This window comes from Manacus candei, unplaced genomic scaffold (genome assembly GCF_025592945.1).
Source record: "Manacus candei isolate 608988 ecotype Guabito, Panama unplaced genomic scaffold, ASM2559294v1 h1tg000057l, whole genome shotgun sequence".
Taxonomy (NCBI): Eukaryota; Metazoa; Chordata; class Aves; order Passeriformes; family Pipridae; genus Manacus; species Manacus candei.
The window spans coordinates 14,274,498-14,292,428 of NW_026138105.1; the positions used below are offsets into that span (position 1 = coordinate 14,274,498).

At 46.2% G+C, this 17,931-nt stretch overlaps 1 protein-coding gene across 1 annotated transcript; it reads left to right on the forward strand.

Moving 5' to 3' along the window:
* Positions 1 to 945: 945 nt before the first annotated feature.
* Positions 946 to 15,059, forward strand: YWHAB (tyrosine 3-monooxygenase/tryptophan 5-monooxygenase activation protein beta). The gene is made up of 6 exons (XM_051803064.1): positions 946 to 1,110; positions 8,727 to 9,027; positions 10,022 to 10,145; positions 11,154 to 11,317; positions 12,630 to 12,725; positions 13,157 to 15,059. Exons 2-6 carry the CDS (start codon positions 8,734 to 8,736, stop codon positions 13,211 to 13,213), a joined length of 735 nt encoding a protein of 244 aa, XP_051659024.1. The 5' UTR covers positions 946 to 1,110; positions 8,727 to 8,733; the 3' UTR covers positions 13,214 to 15,059.
* Positions 15,060 to 17,931: the final 2,872 nt, after the last annotated feature.

Sequence of the window (17,931 nt, forward strand, 5' to 3'; positions counted from 1 at the left end):
GATCTTGAAATTCAAAGCATTTGTGAAATTTTAACTTCCATGAGGGCACACAGATCCGCCTGTGCTCCATGGGGATGTGTCCCTTTGGAATGGGCTGCCCGGGGAGGGGTTGGAGTCGTTGTCCCTGGAGGCGTTTGAGGCAAGACTGGATGTGGCGCTGAGTTGACAAGGTGGTGTTGGGTCCCCTATGACTTTAGAGGTCTTTTCCAACCTAACTGAAGCCGTGATTCTTATTCAAAAAAAAAAACCCACCAGGCAAGAAAATCACGAAATCTGGTTCTTTTCTTGCTGGCACTGGGTGACACTGAGTTGACAAGGTAGTGTTGGGTCATGGGTCAGACTCCTGTGACTTTAGAGGTCTTTTCCAACCTAACTGATCCCGTGGTTCTTATAAAACAAACAACAAAAAAAAAACAAAACCAAAAAAAACCCCAAAAGACCCACCAGTGAGAAACGGCAAGAAAATCACGAAATCTGGCTCTTTTGTTGCTGGCACTGTGTGACACTGAGTTGACAAGGCAGTGTCGGGTCATGGCTCGGACTCCTGTGACTTTGGAGGTCTTTTCCAGCCTAACCGATCCCTCGATTCTTATCCCCAAAAAAGACCACCAGCGGCAAACGGCAGGAAAACCGGGAACTCCGGCTCTTTTCGCCGCCGGAGAAGCCGCCGCGCTCCCAAAACAACCCAGCGCAGCTCCCACCCGCGGCGCTCGGAGGAGACAAAGAGCCCGCAACTCCCGAGGCGTGCCCGGCTCACACAGGGCTCCGCTGCCCTCTGTGTGTCTGTGTGTGTTTGTGTTTGTGTTTGTGTTTTCCCGGCCTTCATTCCCCTCATCCCCCCTGAGGGGAGCCCACACGGGCCCACCCCGTCTCCATGGCAACCCGGGCCCGCCGTGGCGGGCGGTGCCCGCTGTGGCGGCAGCGGCGGCGGCGGAAGGGGCGGGCGCGGCGGCGGCGGCGGAAGCGGGGCCGAGCCCTCAGGGCGTGTGTGTGTGTGTGTGTGAGTGTGAGTGAGTGAGAGAGAGTGTGAGTGTGTGCGGAGCGTGTCCGTGCGAGCGGCCGCCGCGCCCGTTCGCCCTCCTCCCCGTGCGATCGCAGCGCGCCGCCCAGGTGAGGGGGCTGCGGTGGGGATGGGGGGGGTCGGGGTCGGGATCAGCGAGGCGAGCCCGCCGCGGCCTGCGGCCGCCGGGGCGGAGGGGGGGGCGAGCGGGCCGCCGGACGGCGGCCCGCTCGCCCCCCCCCTCCGCCCCGGCGGCCGCAGGCCGCGGCGGGAGAGTCCTCACACCGCGGTGCCTCCCCCCGTGCCCACGGGTAACGGTGTGGCCATTGCTCGGCGGCCGCTGCCGGGCCCGGGCGGGCGGTGCCGCCCCTTCGCTGCCCCGCCCCGGTGAGTCACTCGGGGCCCGGGGCGCGGCCGCGCTCACCTGGGCAAGGCCCGCGCTCCCGCCGGGGAAAGTAGGGGGGGAAATAAATCGTGCCGGGGTGATCCAGGGCGGCCTCCACAGCCCGGGAGAGCTCCGTGGCCAGCCCGGGAGAGCCGCGCGTGGTGGGTGCGAGCGGCCCGTGGTAGGGCTGAAGGTGATCGCAGCGATGCTTCCCTTTAGGAGGCAGCAAAAATTATTTTATCATCATGATTATTATTGTTATTCCAGTTTTTCGCTGTTGGTTTTTATCCCGATCGCGCCCGCTTGGGGATAGAGTGCTATTTGGGAATAGAGCCCTCTCCAGAATGGAAAGGAGGTTGCTCCCAGGCGGGTCCCGGCCCACAAAAAGGCCGGGCAGTGGCCCCGAGCTGACAGGCTTTGTTCGAGGTAGGTGCAATCATCCCGATGGATGATGGAGTGACAGTGGCACACGGTCGCTGGGTCGGCGTAAACGCCTCCCGCGCTGAGGTCGCGAGATAAATTGTCTGCCTTCGGGTGGGTTTCTTATTAATAGTTAAAATACCTTTTCCGGCGGTGGGAAAGCGAAAAGCACATCATGCAGCACCGTAAAAAACTAAATTCCTGTGGGAAAATACTGGAGGCTTTGAGAATGTTATTAAGGTTTTGTAACTTCAGTGGCAGGAGGAATATTTGTGTCTTTGCACATTTGTTGTTGCAGGACACCTCAGTCAGAAATTTGAGTACTTTTTTATGAAAAGAGAGCTTACTTTTATTTCAGAGTAATAACGAGCTGTAATCTGGTCTGGAAAAGACAACAAGAATGCGAGTGCCTTTTTCTCCCTTCATATTAAAGGACTGCAAAAATATCCCCAGTATCATATTTTGTTTATTAAATTGGTACCAATAAAGTGATAGACTCCTTGCACAGATGGGCCTGGTGCAGTTTTCTCAACCTCATTATGTCAGTACCGCATGTTCTGATCTCTGCTATTTTGATGTTGAGTCTTTTTATTTTTTCCTGAGCAGGCCTGTGCCAGTATGCAGCTTTTTGTGCTGCATGTGAATAAACTCAGAGGAAGAGGAGTTCAGTAAATAATTATTTGGTTAATGAGGTAAAAACTCGTACTCTGATCCGTGTGGTATCCTAATACCAGCAGTGTGTCTGTTATATGGCCACACTTCTTGCCCCACCCTGTAATACAAATACTGACAGTTTATTATTAACAAAAGTGATTTACCTGTGATATGAATACATTAGTTTGGCATGAACTTTATGCCTGGGGGAAGATTTTTCGGGCTAACTCACTATTTCCACCTGGACCCTAGCCAAAAACAATTCTGCTAGTTTGAACAAAAAGGTGTTACCATGTGAGTGTGTTGTGCTGTGGAAGTGCCAGCGTGTCTCCACCTGAGTGAGGGCCATAGGCAGGGAGCAGAGCTCAGCTTTTCAGCCTGGCATTGGGAAGAAGAAGGCTCCTGTCACTAGATTGAAGGTGTCTGTACAGTATCAGTGTTCACACATTATTGGTACTGGTCATAGACATTTTGTAATTCTCTGTGGAGATGGAAAACCGTTGGTTTTCGTTTTATTCAATAATTATATTGGTCAGATTTAGAAAGCAACAATTAATGATGGCAGATGACCAGAGCAGGTTGAGGCATGGTTTTACAGAATGTTAATTTTACCTGAGCATTTGCATAAAGATGTCAGCTGAAGGCCAGGGTAGATGCAGAGGAGGCCAAAGTTATGTGCTGCATGAGGTCAGCAAGAATATCACAGCTGGGAAATTATTTTCTTTTTTCCCTCATTATGATTGCAGGATATTATACTGATCTTGCTATACCCAAGCTTCTGACAGTTGTGTGAGATTTTACTGTTCAGATCTTACCAGACCCATTCATTTTCTAATCAGTTACTTAGCAATCCATGATAGCCTTTGAGGGAACCAAACAGAGAAACACAAGTAATGACATCAAATGCCTAATACTGCAGTAAAGCAAGGAAGGTTTCTTGCACTGCATGGAAAGAGTTGATTGATTTCCTGTAAAGAATAAATGTTGGGGGCAGTGTTTTCTTGACAGGGAATGCCATTCCCATCATGCAGATACTTGTGTCAGCATGTGTGTACCTGAGTTATGGAGAAAGAGTTTCCATTTGTGTTAGAAACAGTGTCTCCAAAGCTCTTACTCTCTGTAGTTATAGAACTCTAGTTTGAAATACAACTCACCTCACATTAATGTTTAATTTCAGAATGAATTGCCCATTCAGAAATCAAAGCCAGGTACGTTCACATATTGTTGGAATCTTGAGCTGCATATTCTGTACCAGTCTGCTGCTTTTCCTGTTAGAATGTGAAAGGAGTTTGTGCCTGGGAAGCAGGATTGCCTCCCATTTCAGAATGTGAAAGGAGCTTGTGCCTGGGAAGCAGGATTGCCTCCCGTTTCACCCAATCTGGTTCCACATTCCTTTCTCACAGTGGAACATGCAGGTCTGTTAACCTGCCTCTCAGCTCGACCCAGTGAGGACCAGTATGTCAAACCCATGCCCACCCTGATTTCTCACCAGTATTTTACAAAGGGGAAGTTTTGTCTGATAGAGTCTCGTGCTTGCTATGGAGAGAAAAACAGCGCACAAAAATCGATGGCTTAATTAGCATGAGAAGAACAGGTCATCAGGAGCAGCAGACTTCAGACCAACGTAAGCTTATTAGTATTGTCCTGTCAGTTCAATATGTTATATAAGGCAGAATTTTTTTCAGTGCCAGTTTTCATTTCATTTCTGCAGACTTTAAACACAGTTAGTTGTGGTCCGTTCTGGCTTTGTCCTAAACAGCCCATCGGAATGGGAAACAGTAAAGGCTACAGAGCAGATGGTAAGGTGTAGTTCTCAAGGTCCTGCAGCCTTCTGAAGAACAGTAGCTGGATGTTTTACTCCTCAGCTGTTACTGGGATGTGAACATCCATTTCTGTGCGTCCGTCCACTCGTGGAAGATCCGTGGGTGTCCTGACTCCAGGGGCTGTTCCCAGGGTGGTCACACCATCTCTTTCTCCCTGCATCTTCCACTGAAAGATTCAGACAGCTACAAAGTAATGAGTTTTACAGGTTCTGACCTTTACCTTTGATGCTCTGTGAAATATTTCAGTCTTCTCTACACAGGTGTAAAGCTTTTCCGGGGTGGGAGTAAGCACTTGTAACTTGTAGTGCCTGCATACACGCTCCTCTGTGTTTGTAAGAGAGATTGAAAGAGCTCTAGGCTACATGGGAGATAGAGGAAAAGAATAACAAAAAAATTACATTCTAAGTGTGGGACTTAGTGTGATTCAAATTTCTGGCAGCTGGTACTACTGGCTGTGGCAGCTGGGTAGTGGTTGGCATTTCTTATTTGTGAACAGTGGCCAGCCACTTCTTTTTGGAGGGCTACTAAGCTGTGGTTTAACAGATTCTTAAGAAGACAGCATCTTAAGAATTTGAAATGTGTTAATGCATCTAATATCAGAATCTTCTGCTTAGGACAGGCAACTTTCAGGACTCCTCCATGGCTGTGATCTGCACGTCTCTGCACCTTTTCCCATCTTCCCTCTTTTTCCCCTTGCCGCCATGGCATGGCTTCATTAGTGCTAGAATAGATCATTCCTGTCAGCCTCCCGTTCATCACCTCTGTGTGTTTTGCTCCTAGCTGCAGGTAACCTTTGGTAGATGGCTTCTGTGTGTGGCCTAGGAGTATTTTTAGCTCTAGGCTTTGCTTGTCTCAGACTGTGGCACACTGATCCATTGTTAGAGCGTGGCTTTCATCTCCTCTCTGGGAGGGACCAGTTGTGACTGATAGTTGCTTCTTTGCCTTTTCAAACATCACTCCTTTCCTTGTATCTTTTTTCCTTCTGGCAAACACTTCCCTCTTTTGGAGCTCAAGCCAGCATAGCTCTGCAAAGCTCTCTCCAAGCTTCTAACAAGGTAAGCAATGGAGAATCAAATGAGGATTTTAAGTGTTTCTTTATGCAGCACCCTGGGGAGGAAATAATGGTAGACTTACTGTCAATGGCAGATATTTTGGTGTGGGCAATGCTTTTCTTACTGCATTTAAATTCTGTGAAATCCATATTATTGAGTAATATTTTGTGTTTCATAGCAAACCTACTAACAGTACAGATATGAAGATGAATTAACTAAACTCGAGTCCTTGTATACTGAATTCTTATGTCAAAACTAAGCCAGTGAAGTTCTGAGGAGCTCCGTCTTCAGTGATTGGTTTGAGTTACATTTAAGATGTGCATAAATTGGATACATTGCTGAGGAACCTTACTTCAGGAGAAACAACATTCTAATCTTTGTGCTGCTATTTCACTTGTATAATTGATGTGTTAAACTGGTTTCTGAATCTCTTTTATCCACTAGGTCTTTGTGCCCCTGCAGTTCCCACTGTGATTTCCTTCATGTGTCCTTGTATGAACCCATTGACTGCCGTGAACTGTCTTGCATCTAAATATAAATATGTCAGTGAGCTTGATAAAACAAACTCTGCACCCTTTCAAAACTAAGCTCCGTGTTGTTTGTGAATGGAATTCTGCACAGATGACTTGTCTGCAGATTAGACCACTATTGGCAAAGTGCAGATCAAAGATAAAACTGACTTTTCAATGGCAAAATGTAAACTCTCTCGGACCTACTTGCCTCTGGACTTCAACAAGCAGGCTGCTTCCACGTAATAATCACATTTCATAAGAAGAAGAGGAGAAGATAAGATGCTTGCAGTAGAAATACTTCTAGAAGCTGTGCAGACAGTGAGGAAACTAGAACTGCTCTGAAACTGTTTTGTTTAAATGTCCGGTTGTTTAAAGTTGGCCCTTGCAATGTAAAATGCATTCTTCAGGTGTACTTTGCTCATGTTCAGATGTTACTGAGTGGGTAGAGAAATGCCACTCACAAATTACTTCCTGCCTTGAGCACACAGTCTGCAGTTACTGCTGAGTTAAGGGAATGGTTTATGAGGTTCAATAGACTCAGCAGGGAAAAGTGGGATGGGTTCTCTCAGTGGGAAGGGGTCTGATGATTCCTTGGTCTTGTTCTGCATTGTTACCGTGATAGGCTTCAGAGCAGAGACACAAAGTGAACATCACTAATCACACTTACCCCTTTTCAGTCAGGAGCTATCCTTTTGGTAAGGCCATGGAAGCCAATGATAATAGAGCATATCCCCATGGCAAAAGAAGAGAGAACTCTTTATGGGTGAAGAGAGAACCAAATTAATCTCCAGAACCTGTCACACTGCTGCCCAAAGTCACTCTGGCTTGTTGAGGGCTTCTATCTGAAGTGTGTGTGTCACCTTTCAATAGATCCCAAGACCCACTAGTTTAAACACAGTATTTGCAATGGGACTGAACTCCAGCCCAACTTTACTTACCAGTCTGCAAGAGGTGCCTTTCCAGGAGGCTGGGTTTAGCATTCCATATCCTTACCTTGAGTGCCTTATGTGGCTGGATGCATTAGGATCTACAAAGGATCAAAGACAAGCAGGAGTGAGTTAGACTTGCAGATATAGAGCAGGTACATTTGGTTGTTGGATTTACTTCAGGAGCTTTCATGTGAAATAACGATGTTTGACATGATATCTTGGGTGATTAATTTTTTTTTTAATATCTTCAGCTGGAGGGATAGAATGTGCTCATCTCAAAATAATTTTGTAGTTAGGGTTCGTCCTTGGCAGTTTGAGCAGTGTATGAAACTGCTCAAACACACAGTGGGAATTTGGGTCTGCATCTCATTGTCCTGGTTCAGGATTTAGTATAAGGGACTGGTTTTCCTGTATAAGAGTGTGGTAGGTGATACGTGGAGTAAAATACAAGCTGAGCAGGGTGTGCAAAATGTTCTCTGTCAGAAGCCTGTCAGACTGGAATCTTTGAGGGTGAGAGCCAGGGAAAAGGCTACAGCAATGGCTTTCAGCCTGTTGGTTCTTTCTAATAGGGCTGTAGATGCTTCTCTAATGAACTGAAGCCTGTGAAGGCAATTGTAAAGTTACTGTTCTTGTTTGCTTTTTATTTTTCTTCCAGAAGTTTTTTTAGGCTCTAGAAGTTTTTTGTTAGGTTTCAGCCTGTAAACTTACCTGGGCAGTGAAAGTCCTGATTAGGATTTACAGAGTAGGAGAGGGTAATTATTGCTCAGTACTGATGAGAATAACAGTTCTGGGTCTGTCCAAAAGTGAATTTGCAAACCTACAGAAATTCCGCAGATGAATTCGGGGTGTGTTGGAGCTTGTGAGGTATTGAGGTCTACTTTGCTTTGACAAAGGCAAAGAAACCTGTTTAATTTCTCCTGGGAGCCAGGCCCTGGGTGGTGTATCGAGTGTGAGGTTGGTGGCTCAGTGGCTGAGTTACTGTATGTTAGCACTGTGGTGTAGGAGTAAGCAACGCTCAAGCCGCCTCACTAGCACGTTCCTTACTCCATCTTTCATTGCTTAAGCTCTTCAGTGGCCTTGTGGTCACGTGATGTGTTTTTCTTGGCTCCACTTGCTAAACTGCATTATCAGAAATGATAAACAAATTGTTTCCATATAAGCAATTTGTTTTGTGGTAGTGACCATCACGTGGGCCGCATCCCATTCAGATTTTATGAACATCAGTATTATTTAAAAGGTCTTGCAAACCTGAGGCTGCAGCCCCCATAGCTGTGAAGAATGATCCATTATGTGTACGTTGATGCATGTGTAAAAAAAGCTGTATTTTCTGGCAGAACAGTATAAATATGCTTTCCATAGTTGCCAACAACTACAGCTTTACTGGGTATGGTTTATGTAAACCCACAGAAACACCTCCTGTAGCTTACCAAAGCTCTTCAGTGTCAGGAGGAGCTGTCCAGTGCTTCAGTGCTCCTAAGTAGTTGTTATTGTTTAGCAGTGGAGGGAAACAAAAACAAAAACCCCAAACCAAAAAACAAACAAACAAAAACACCAAAACAAAACAGAAAACCAAAACAAACAAACAAAAACAAACACGGAAACTGGTTGTTTCAGGGTCAGAACAGTGGATTAGTGTCTCCCAAATTGAGCTGTGGCCAGTACAGGAAACGGATTCATATAGGGCTGTGCTTAATGACTTTTGCTGCATTTTGAAGAATGATGCATTCATATCCTCAGGATTGTGATTAGTCATTTACACATAGAAATTATACATGTTTGGCAAAAGGTCCAGTAATTTTTTAAAAGGAAACCCTCTGTATTGCTCTGATAGAATTTATAGATTTCCCTCTTATTAGTGACTGTAAGATCTGCTTCACCCTTCAGCATGAACTTCCACAGTGTGGACAACCAGGAGACACTTTTCTCTCTTTTTATTCCCCACTAATTGCAGGAGAGCCATGGATAAAAGCGAGTTGGTACAGAAAGCCAAGCTGGCCGAGCAGGCCGAGCGTTACGATGACATGGCTGCTGCTATGAAGGCTGTCACTGAGCAGGGACATGAACTGTCCAACGAAGAAAGGAACCTCCTCTCCGTGGCCTACAAGAACGTGGTCGGTGCCCGTCGCTCGTCCTGGCGTGTGATTTCCAGCATTGAACAGAAGACAGAGAGGAACGAGAAGAAACAGCAGATGGGAAGAGAATATCGTGAGAAAATCGAGGCTGAATTGCAGGATATCTGCAATGATGTTCTGGTAATAATCCAACAGCAAAAATAACAGTAGTTAGTACTGCAGCATTTTTCAGAGAGGCTTAAGGAATCTTAGGATTGCTGTCGACACTGCAGCACCTTAGCAGGGGAATAATTTTGCATAGCTACATACTTGGATCCCATTCCAGCTTCTAAGGCATCTAGCTTGTTTCTTGGGGGATTTGCTATAAAAGAGCATTTTTTTTTAGCAGAAAAAAGCAAACAAGGCCACATTGAACACCCCTGGCTGCTGATTGGGGGGGGTGGTTCACCATGAAAACAAATTTAGATCTGGGGTACTGGCATGAGTCCTGCTGAAAGGCTGACCATTTAAATTCTTCTGTGAATGAATGCTGACATCCCGAGGCTTCTTTAGTACCTTTTTGGAATAGAGGAGGTCTGTAGTTCTTCCCCCAAACTGGTTTTGCTCTTCCTTTTATTGCTGTTCAGGTTGTGTAAGATCAGTCAGGAGCAGCTGCTGTCAGTGCAGTCAGTCTGTACATCTCTTTCTGAGTTCACATGTGCTGACTGTGCCACTGCTGAGCTTTTCAGCTGGAGCTGCAGATAGAATCTGTTTCTTGTGGATAATTTCACAGCTCTGCATAGAGTTCAGCTCTGTGGCAGCAGAAGTGACCAGATGTGCTAATGTCCAGCTGCTGCTTTATTAGTTTGGCTGTGGACACAGGTTTGCATCAGTATATTTCAAGGAAAATCTTTGCAGTTGTAAGCCCTGATAGTGAATAGATTCTGCAGGAGGGAATGGTGGGTGGCCTCAACAGAGCAAGTTTTCAGCTGTCCTGAGATTAGGTTACAAGTAGTTTCTCCTTTTTTTTTTTTTTAAGTTTAGACAACAGTAGGCAAAGTGATTAACACATGAGTCTACGTAAGTCATTGTTAATGTTTGAACAGTTCATGCTCGCCATTGTAACGAAGGCTCTGTTTCAGACATTATTTTTATAGCTTGGATTTAAAAAAAAAGGTGATGTTTCCTTTCTCAGGAACTCCTGGATAAATACCTTATTGTCAACGCCACGCAGCCAGAAAGCAAGGTCTTCTATTTGAAAATGAAAGGTGATTACTACAGATACCTCTCAGAGGTGGCATCTGGGGACAATAAGCAAAGTAAGTAGAAATGAAATCTCTCATTCTGGGGGCCAAGCAGAATCAAGTGTAAAAAATACTTATGTTCTCTTCCCCTAATATGGAGTGTTTATTTCTTTTCATTACTGCTCTGTAGTATTCAAGATGGGTGCAGTGCAAGTCACTTTTAGAGAAAGACCTCGCTGAAATTAATAGAAGTTACTGACAGATGTCCATCAATCCAGTCAAATTCTGCTTGCAGCCCCTGACCACAGTAGCTGATTTTCAAGCATATATAAAGCAGTATAAAATCCTTTTCCCGGAGAATGGTTTTGTTGGGTTTTTTTTCCTCGTGGAAAATCCTTTGATCTCTTGTTTAAACCATGAATTTAGCTGAAGTCTTTGCCATTTGCAAACTTCCTGCATGCAGATGTGGGTTATTGGGTTTGTGGGTCCTAAACCAGTTAATTCTGAAATGGTAAAGCAGTGCTGGACTCTGCCTGAGCTCCTGGTGAGTGTCTGATGGAGTCCATGTCTTGCAAACTTAGTTTTATGCCAGTATGGAACTTATTGTTACTCATTAGCCAGGAAGGGACTGTTGGCTCTCCTCTGAAACCCCAACCTGAAATACAAAGTTCATCACCTAGAGCTGCAGTAGTTTAGATACCTCTTCTTTCCCATATGGTTTTGTCTGGATTATTGATAATTGTGACTTCTTCAGCTGGGCTGGAAGGGAGTGTTTAACACCAGAACACTTTGACTTAGGTAAGGTTTGTGTCCATCCAGATTGGTTGGAATTTATGTCGAATAAATGTTATTTTAAGTCTCTAGCGAACTGCTGAACTTAATTTCTCTGTGTCAGAGCTTTAGCTGAGCACATGTTTCTGCCTTCATAATTCTGCCAGTGGAAAGCTTTTACATCTGCAAACACTGAAAGAAGCGTCTGTGCGTGTGTGACTGAATTTCTGGTGGCACAGAGAAGAGAATCCCTTTCCCCATGAAGTACAGAGATGTGCTGTGCATTAATATGGTTGTAATTACTTCTTGCAGCAACGGTAGCAAACTCTCAGCAAGCTTACCAGGAGGCATTTGAGATTAGCAAGAAAGAGATGCAGCCAACACACCCCATTCGACTCGGTTTGGCTTTAAATTTCTCTGTGTTCTACTATGAGATACTAAATTCTCCTGAAAAGGCCTGTAATCTGGCAAAGACGGTAAGCAGACTCTCCATATCACCAGTATTTGTGGAGGCTGAGGACATAAGTGCAGTGGTTGCAGTAACACTTTGTAAATGATTATGCTTTTTCATATCAAGTTGCTTAAAAATGCTGTTGTTAAACTGCTGTCATTTTAGTATATTTTCAGGTAAGTTGGTTTGCTGGTCTGGCTTAGCTTTAGGTCAAGCTAATTTGCTACTGCAGCTGTTCCAGTGACAGGGAAGACAAAATGCCTCCTCTTAATGTCCACCTAATTCTCTTAGAATGTGTTTGTTTGAAAACACTTGAATTAATTTAGCATTTCTAAAGTGAAATATTTATTTAAATTTGAACACTTAGCAAATGCACGTGAAGTGTTGTCTGTGTGTCCATCTTTGTAACCCTGAATGTCCTTGTGTATCCATGTGCACGTGTACCACTCTCTCCAGAGACCAAAATAAGCTTGTATGGTGGGTTGTGCCAAACAAATAATGAATCCTTTTTTTCTTGGCCTTCTCTCTAAAATAGGATTAAAACCTTCTAAGTAGAGCTTTTTGTGTCTGTGAAAATTGTCTGGTAGTAACTCAAATAGCATGGCATTAGGTGAATCTTAGTGTTCTTAATACACACTTCAGCAAGACTTTGTAACAAGAAGTGATGTTATGCTGTAAAATGCTGCTGCTGTTCCTGCTTGTTTTTTTATAGTTAAAATTCTTACATGTGTTTGAAACCTGAAAGAAGAAATAGCACTTATTCATGGCTCTCAGACTTGCAGCATTGATTTTCACGGGTCACAGATGGATGGGAAGAATGGCTTTGTTAATGCCTAGTGGAACATACCTGATTTCCTCTGCTGTTTTGAAAAGAAATTGAAAACCTTCCACCCCACTGTCAAAAATCCCTGTCTTCCATTTTTTTGCCAAGTTACTCATGTACAGTATATATATAAGTGTAATGGTGCCTTTGTCTTTCACTGCCAATTTAAACCAGTGAGACCTTCCTTTTTAATGGAAGTGTTGCTTTTAGGTGTTGTTCTTAAACCTGAGTTCAAACTATGTGAATCATTTTTCAGCATGACACAGGGTGCTCTTGCCTTTTCAGTATTTGGTGTTGAATGGTAGTGAAGTTGTTCTGGGCTTTAATCTGGACACTCCTGAAGATTTCTGTTTTCCCCCGTGGCTGTCTGGTGCTCACTTTGGTTTACATTTCTTCTTGCGGTGGAAAAAAAAAAATACTGGAAGCTTTTGTCACAGAATTTGAATAGTAATGTACCAGATTTGTAAGCAGTTCAGAGAGCAGAGTGTGAAAGTGCTGTCTTGCATGTTTTCAGGCGTTTGATGAAGCGATAGCAGAGCTGGACACGCTGAATGAAGAGTCTTACAAAGACAGCACTCTGATCATGCAGCTGCTTAGGGACAACCTCACTGTAAGTACCGGGGGGCAAACCACTGCACTCTGGGCTGCTGCACTCCCTGAAGCAGTTCTGTGCCATTCCAGGCCTTTTCTGAGCTGGTAACTGCATGTGATCACTGCTTCTTGTAACCAGACCGGCCAGACTTGCTTGTTCAGACCAGAAATCACTTGTTAACCACTGTAACAAACTCAATTTTTTTTCTGTAACACAAAGTGAAGCTTGTTCTCAACAGCCAGTTTTATGTGTAGGTAGCCAGCTTGTGCTGGTTTCTTCCTTGTTATCCTCACTCATGTAACAGTTTGTTATTCTTTAGCTTTACTGTTCAGTTCTGTATTGCTCTTAGCTGAGAAAATTACACAACTAATTATGCTGTCTTCCCCTTCCTGACTATTGTAATTACCTGTGTGCTTTCAGCACAAACACATATTTGTATTTTCTTACAGCTATGGACGTCGGAAAACCAGGGAGACGAAGGGGACGCTGGGGAGGGAGAGAACTAATGGCTGTCACGCTTCACTCTGTGTTCAATGTCACCCCGTATCCTACACATAATCCCTTTGTGCGACAAGCAAAAAGAATAGTACATCGACTGTCACAACCTCAACGTAGCAAAAACTGTCTGTGGGGTAAAACCGGTTGGTTGGTGTTGTGTGTACCTAGAGCGGAGGTCGGTTATTCCAATGGCATTCCGAACTTTCCTATGATGAACATTTCCAGTTCCGATTACCGTGTTTATATTTTTAACTGAACACTGTGATAACGGGTTTTGTGATCGCAATTGACTTTGCAAAACTCTTTATTGGTAGAAAAGTAGACATCAATTATGTAACTCTGGCGAGCTTAATCTGGCACCAAAATAGTCGAAGTACAATTCTGTTGTAAAGTTGTACAGAAAGTTATAGAGATTCTATTGTGACACTGGGGCATGGAAGGAAAACAATCCAATGTATGGCATTCCAGTTAGGGACACTGCTATGAGGTAGTTGAACAGGCACACTCTGTAGACATTTGTAACCGAGTCTGAGGCACCGCTTTCAGTCAAAAGCTCACTTTGTCAATCCTGTCTTTCTGGGGATGGGGTTTGTTTGGGGGAGGAGGGTAATGGGGGAGTTAGCAGCTTGATTTCCAAACTCTTTACACTGGCAGATAACTGGGATTTGACTTCTAAAAGTGCTTTCATGCTCATACGACATGCATGACTAAGCCCCTTCCCACAGCAATAACTTACCTAGTTACTACACCTTAGATATTCTTCAGTAGTGAGAATTCTTGGTTCGCTGCCATGGACTTGCAATAGGAAAAGATTCAATTTTTTGAATGGCCTTATTAGTTTGGATGATACTTATTAGTTTGGATGAAGTGATCTGCCACTTTAGCATTACTTTGCTCTTAGATGAGTCAAAATCTCCATGGTATTCCCATTTTGAATTTATCCTGAAAACCTCTTAGGTAATCCACTGAGCCATCTTTTAAGTTCACTTTATAGAAATTTTTCTCCCATTGGACTCTGTTCATCCTTGACCCTCTCACCTGTTTAAACTCCATTAAAGCAATTTTGGACTCCCACATACGCGTCATCCTTTCTTTGGTTATGGGTGATGTCAGGATGGTGGCTGAGGCCTGAGCCTCACCAAGGACAGGTTTCTTCCTTGGATGTTTCAGAGCTGCCAGCGCTGTTGCAGCCTTCAGCTCTCGTCTGCCACTTTTTGGTAGTACCAGGATCTGGCTCAAATATTCAGGATTTCCCATCTCGTACTGGAATGCAGACCTACACATCTGTAACACTTGTACCTTGTAATATTTGAGCTCCAAACGTCCTCACCTGGCCATGTTTCAAACATGTCCCATTAAATAAAACATAATAAGAGTTGCGTGAATAATGCAGTGGAAAAGATTAGGAATAGTCACCTATCAGTCCCGCGGTATCATCCCCTGCCTTCACATTCCACTTAGGTATAGGATCCATCTGTTTGTCCATCTGTCTGCTGAAGAGAATTTCATGCACTGATTTTAAAACTCCCCTCTACTAGCTGAACAAATTGTGCAGTTAATACTTGGCGCTTGATAAATGCAGTAGTGAATGTGGAACCGAGCCTGTCTGTATATCTGGTAGCTCTTTTCGCTTTGTTTTTACTGACCAGTATTCTGCCTAAAGTTTGCTTCTGTGACGGTTATATTGCCTAGCACACACGTGGTTGTGAGAATAGTATAGCAAAAAAGAAATACCTGGTTATTGATGTACTAGATTCGTGTATGTCTTTTAAACAGTTCTAGTTTCACCTTACACAAAATAATCAGGAAAGTGTAAAAGAATTCAAAAGTGGATAATAAAAAAAAATTTTATCAGTTGGCTGTGTCTGTTGTCTGTGGCAGTAGCAAAACCTGTGGTAGTAAAATCACCACTTGTATTAAATTCTCGGTTTGGGGACTGTGTGAGTTGATTCATGGTTTCCACATACTAAATTACTCATTCCTTTGCCAAGAGGCTTCCCCACATACTGTCCCAGAAAACACTGGTTCTCTTCTTTTTTTGTTGAGGTCATACTTGTAATATATTGTCATTGCAGGGCTTAAATGCAACTCTAAATAACTCCTTAACTTGCCATGAGTCATTACATACTGTATGGTTGAGCACACTGTAAAAGGAGAAAAGTCTGCTGGTTACATCTGGAGGTTTCTCCTCAGGAATCTTTCCAATGCCCGCTCCAGTGCAGGGCCGGCCTCACCTCTGCACACCCAGCTCTGCTGGGCTCAGCCCGTGGTGTGCAAAAGCAGCACTGGGAGAGGAAAATAGGTGGAGGAGTATTCCTGGACATAAGAGCCCTTGAAGGGATGGATGGCAGCAGCCAGGCAGCCTAAAAGCACCGAGGAGGTTGGTCCTTCCTGCTCCCAGAGCCTCCTGCTCCTGCAGTGGGGCAGCACAGAAGTGTGCACGGTGCAAAATGTTACTGGGCTGCTTTTGATTGACCACTACAAAGGCATTGGGTCAAAATCTAAGCAGCTGCTGATGGAGCACTGCTCAGCCCTGTGCCATGGCTTTAATTGGTGGTCCCTCTGTGATTATTGCTTGTCATTTTCCAGCCTTTATGGACATACCTGCTCTTCAATGATTCTGTAGTGTACACTAACTGCCAATCTGACTCGTGCTGATGGCATTGTCAGCTCTGAGAAGAAAAATCTTGTGTTCTGCAAGCTGATCCTGTTCATAGACCACTTCTGCCTCAGTCCTTTCACATCCTTACTCTCCCTTTTCAGGAAATCATGAACCAAGGAGCCTGGTCTGTGGCAATTATGAGTTGAGGGAATATCTCAATTTTTCAATTTATTTTGTTGTTTTGGGGAAGGACACTCCCACTGGCCCAGCCACAGTAAGAGTCCATGTGCACTCTGCATGTTTAACTCATCTAATCACTGCTGCTGTGGCTTCTCATTCCTGGCACCGGTGCTTGTCTGACCTTTGGGTGAGTCAGCTTAGTGTGGGAAACCATCAGAAGGCTTTGGTGAATGTAAGGGTTGTCCTGATTGCCCCGCTGCTGACCTTCCAAGGGTCTGGGCTGGGCTGGAGCTGGGGAGCCGCTGTCAGGGGCTCAAGGTTCCTGTGTGCTGTCACCCAGTGTTTCAGCAGCACAGTTACATCCATCTCTGTGGATGAAAGTGACCTTACAGCGCTCTGCATGTGCCACACAGACAAAAGGTGATGGCAGAGGCCAGGTCCCGTATCCCATATCCCGTGGGTCTCTGTTGAGCGCTGAGCGGGTTTGCTGTGGAGTCGGGAGTGTGCAAGTGCCCAGTGGTGGAGGGTTTGTACCGAGCTGCGTGAGGCTCCTGCCTCGACTCCTTAACTTCAGGGAATTCCACACCAGAACGTGCATGTGATTCCTAAAGCTGCGTGGGGGGGACACACACGCTGTTAAGCGCTGTCAGTGTTCCAGGGCGACACGCAGCGCAACCCCCGTGCCCTTCGTTTGGGAAGACCCGGGAAGTGCTGGAGCTGCGCCAGCTGCGACGCGCAAAAAGGAGGGGATGCAACCGCTGAACCCTCGAGCCCCTCGGCTCCGCGGGATGGGGACACGGGGGAGGGTCACCCCTGCCCGCCGGGATGCCCCCCGGGATGCCCGCACCGCCCCGCAGAAGGGAGGGGAGGGCGGGGCGGGGCCGGTCCTGGCGGGGGGCGGAGGGCGGGGGTCCCGTCCCGCCCCCGGGGCCCCGCGGAAGAGGCGGGCGGGTCCCGCGGCAGCGGCAGCCGGAGCGGAGCTGTAGCCCGAGCGCTCGGCGTGAGTGCGGGGCCGGGACCCTCCGGCCGGCGGGGCGGCTGCTCCGGGGCGGGGGTGGCCGGGGGTCCCGCCGAGCCCCGCCGAGCCCCGCGATCATCCTCCACCGGCCCGGCCCGGCCGTGCGAGCTTCCCCTTGGCCCCGCCGGGCAGTCCCCGCGGGTTGTGCCGCTCTGCCCGGCCCGACCCCGCTCGGCGCTCTCTGCCCCGCCGCCTCCTCCCCGCCTGATCCCCCTTCCCTCCCTGCCCCGCTGGCTGCCGAGGGGCACCGGGTTTGCTCTGTTACCCTGTCCTTGTTTTGGGGGGGCCCTGGGAGGCGCATCTGGGCTGTGCCAGGAGCGGGGCTGTGTCACGGAGCCGGTGCACCTCTCCTGAGTGTGTGTGTGTGTTTATTTTGGGTATCTGTAGGTTTCTAAACAAGCATCTCAAGTCTTTTGAGCTTTCAGGTAAGAGCCCCAAAGGTGCGTTTATAAGCTTTTAGGGCAGGAGATGCAATTCTGTGTTCCCAGGCAGTACCTTGGGGGTCTCAGGCAGTGACTCTCATGTCCACACACAACTTTATACCCAGCTGAAACCAGGCAGAGATTGAGCATCAGTTTTCCTGCTTGCTCCAGGGACTTTAGCTGAGAAACTGGGAAGGGCTGGCTAAAACTCCGTGTTTGTCTTGGTGATGATGGAGTTGGTTGCAGGGAGTGGCGTGGGCTGCAGGTCTGTTCCCGGGCATGGAAGCAAACCCCCACTCCTCGTGTCTGCTGTGGCTGGAGGGGTTGTTAAGGAGTAAAAGGTCTCTGCTGGAGAAAGGCTGTTTACCTTCTGAGGAATTAAACTCCATTTTATTTCTCTTGGGGTTTGAGTGCTGAGAGGAGCAGGTCTGTGTGTGTGGTGTGTGGTGTTCCCCTGGCTGCTCCCAGGGTGTGCAAGAGCTGTGATGTGCGGGTCATCCCAGC

What these genes read in the sequence shown, in the direction of transcription:
- YWHAB (XM_051803064.1), top strand. Translation starts at nt 8,734, where the DNA reads ATGGATAAAAGCGAGTTGGTACAGAAAGCCAAGCTGGCCGAGCAGGCC. An exon ending in ATCTGGGGACAATAAGCAAA is followed by an intron (nt 10,146 to 11,153) that starts GTAAGTAGAAAT and finishes TACTTCTTGCAG; the next exon opens with CAACGGTAGCAAACTCTCAG. An exon ending in CCTGTAATCTGGCAAAGACG is followed by an intron (nt 11,318 to 12,629) that starts GTAAGCAGACTC and finishes GCATGTTTTCAG; the next exon opens with GCGTTTGATGAAGCGATAGC.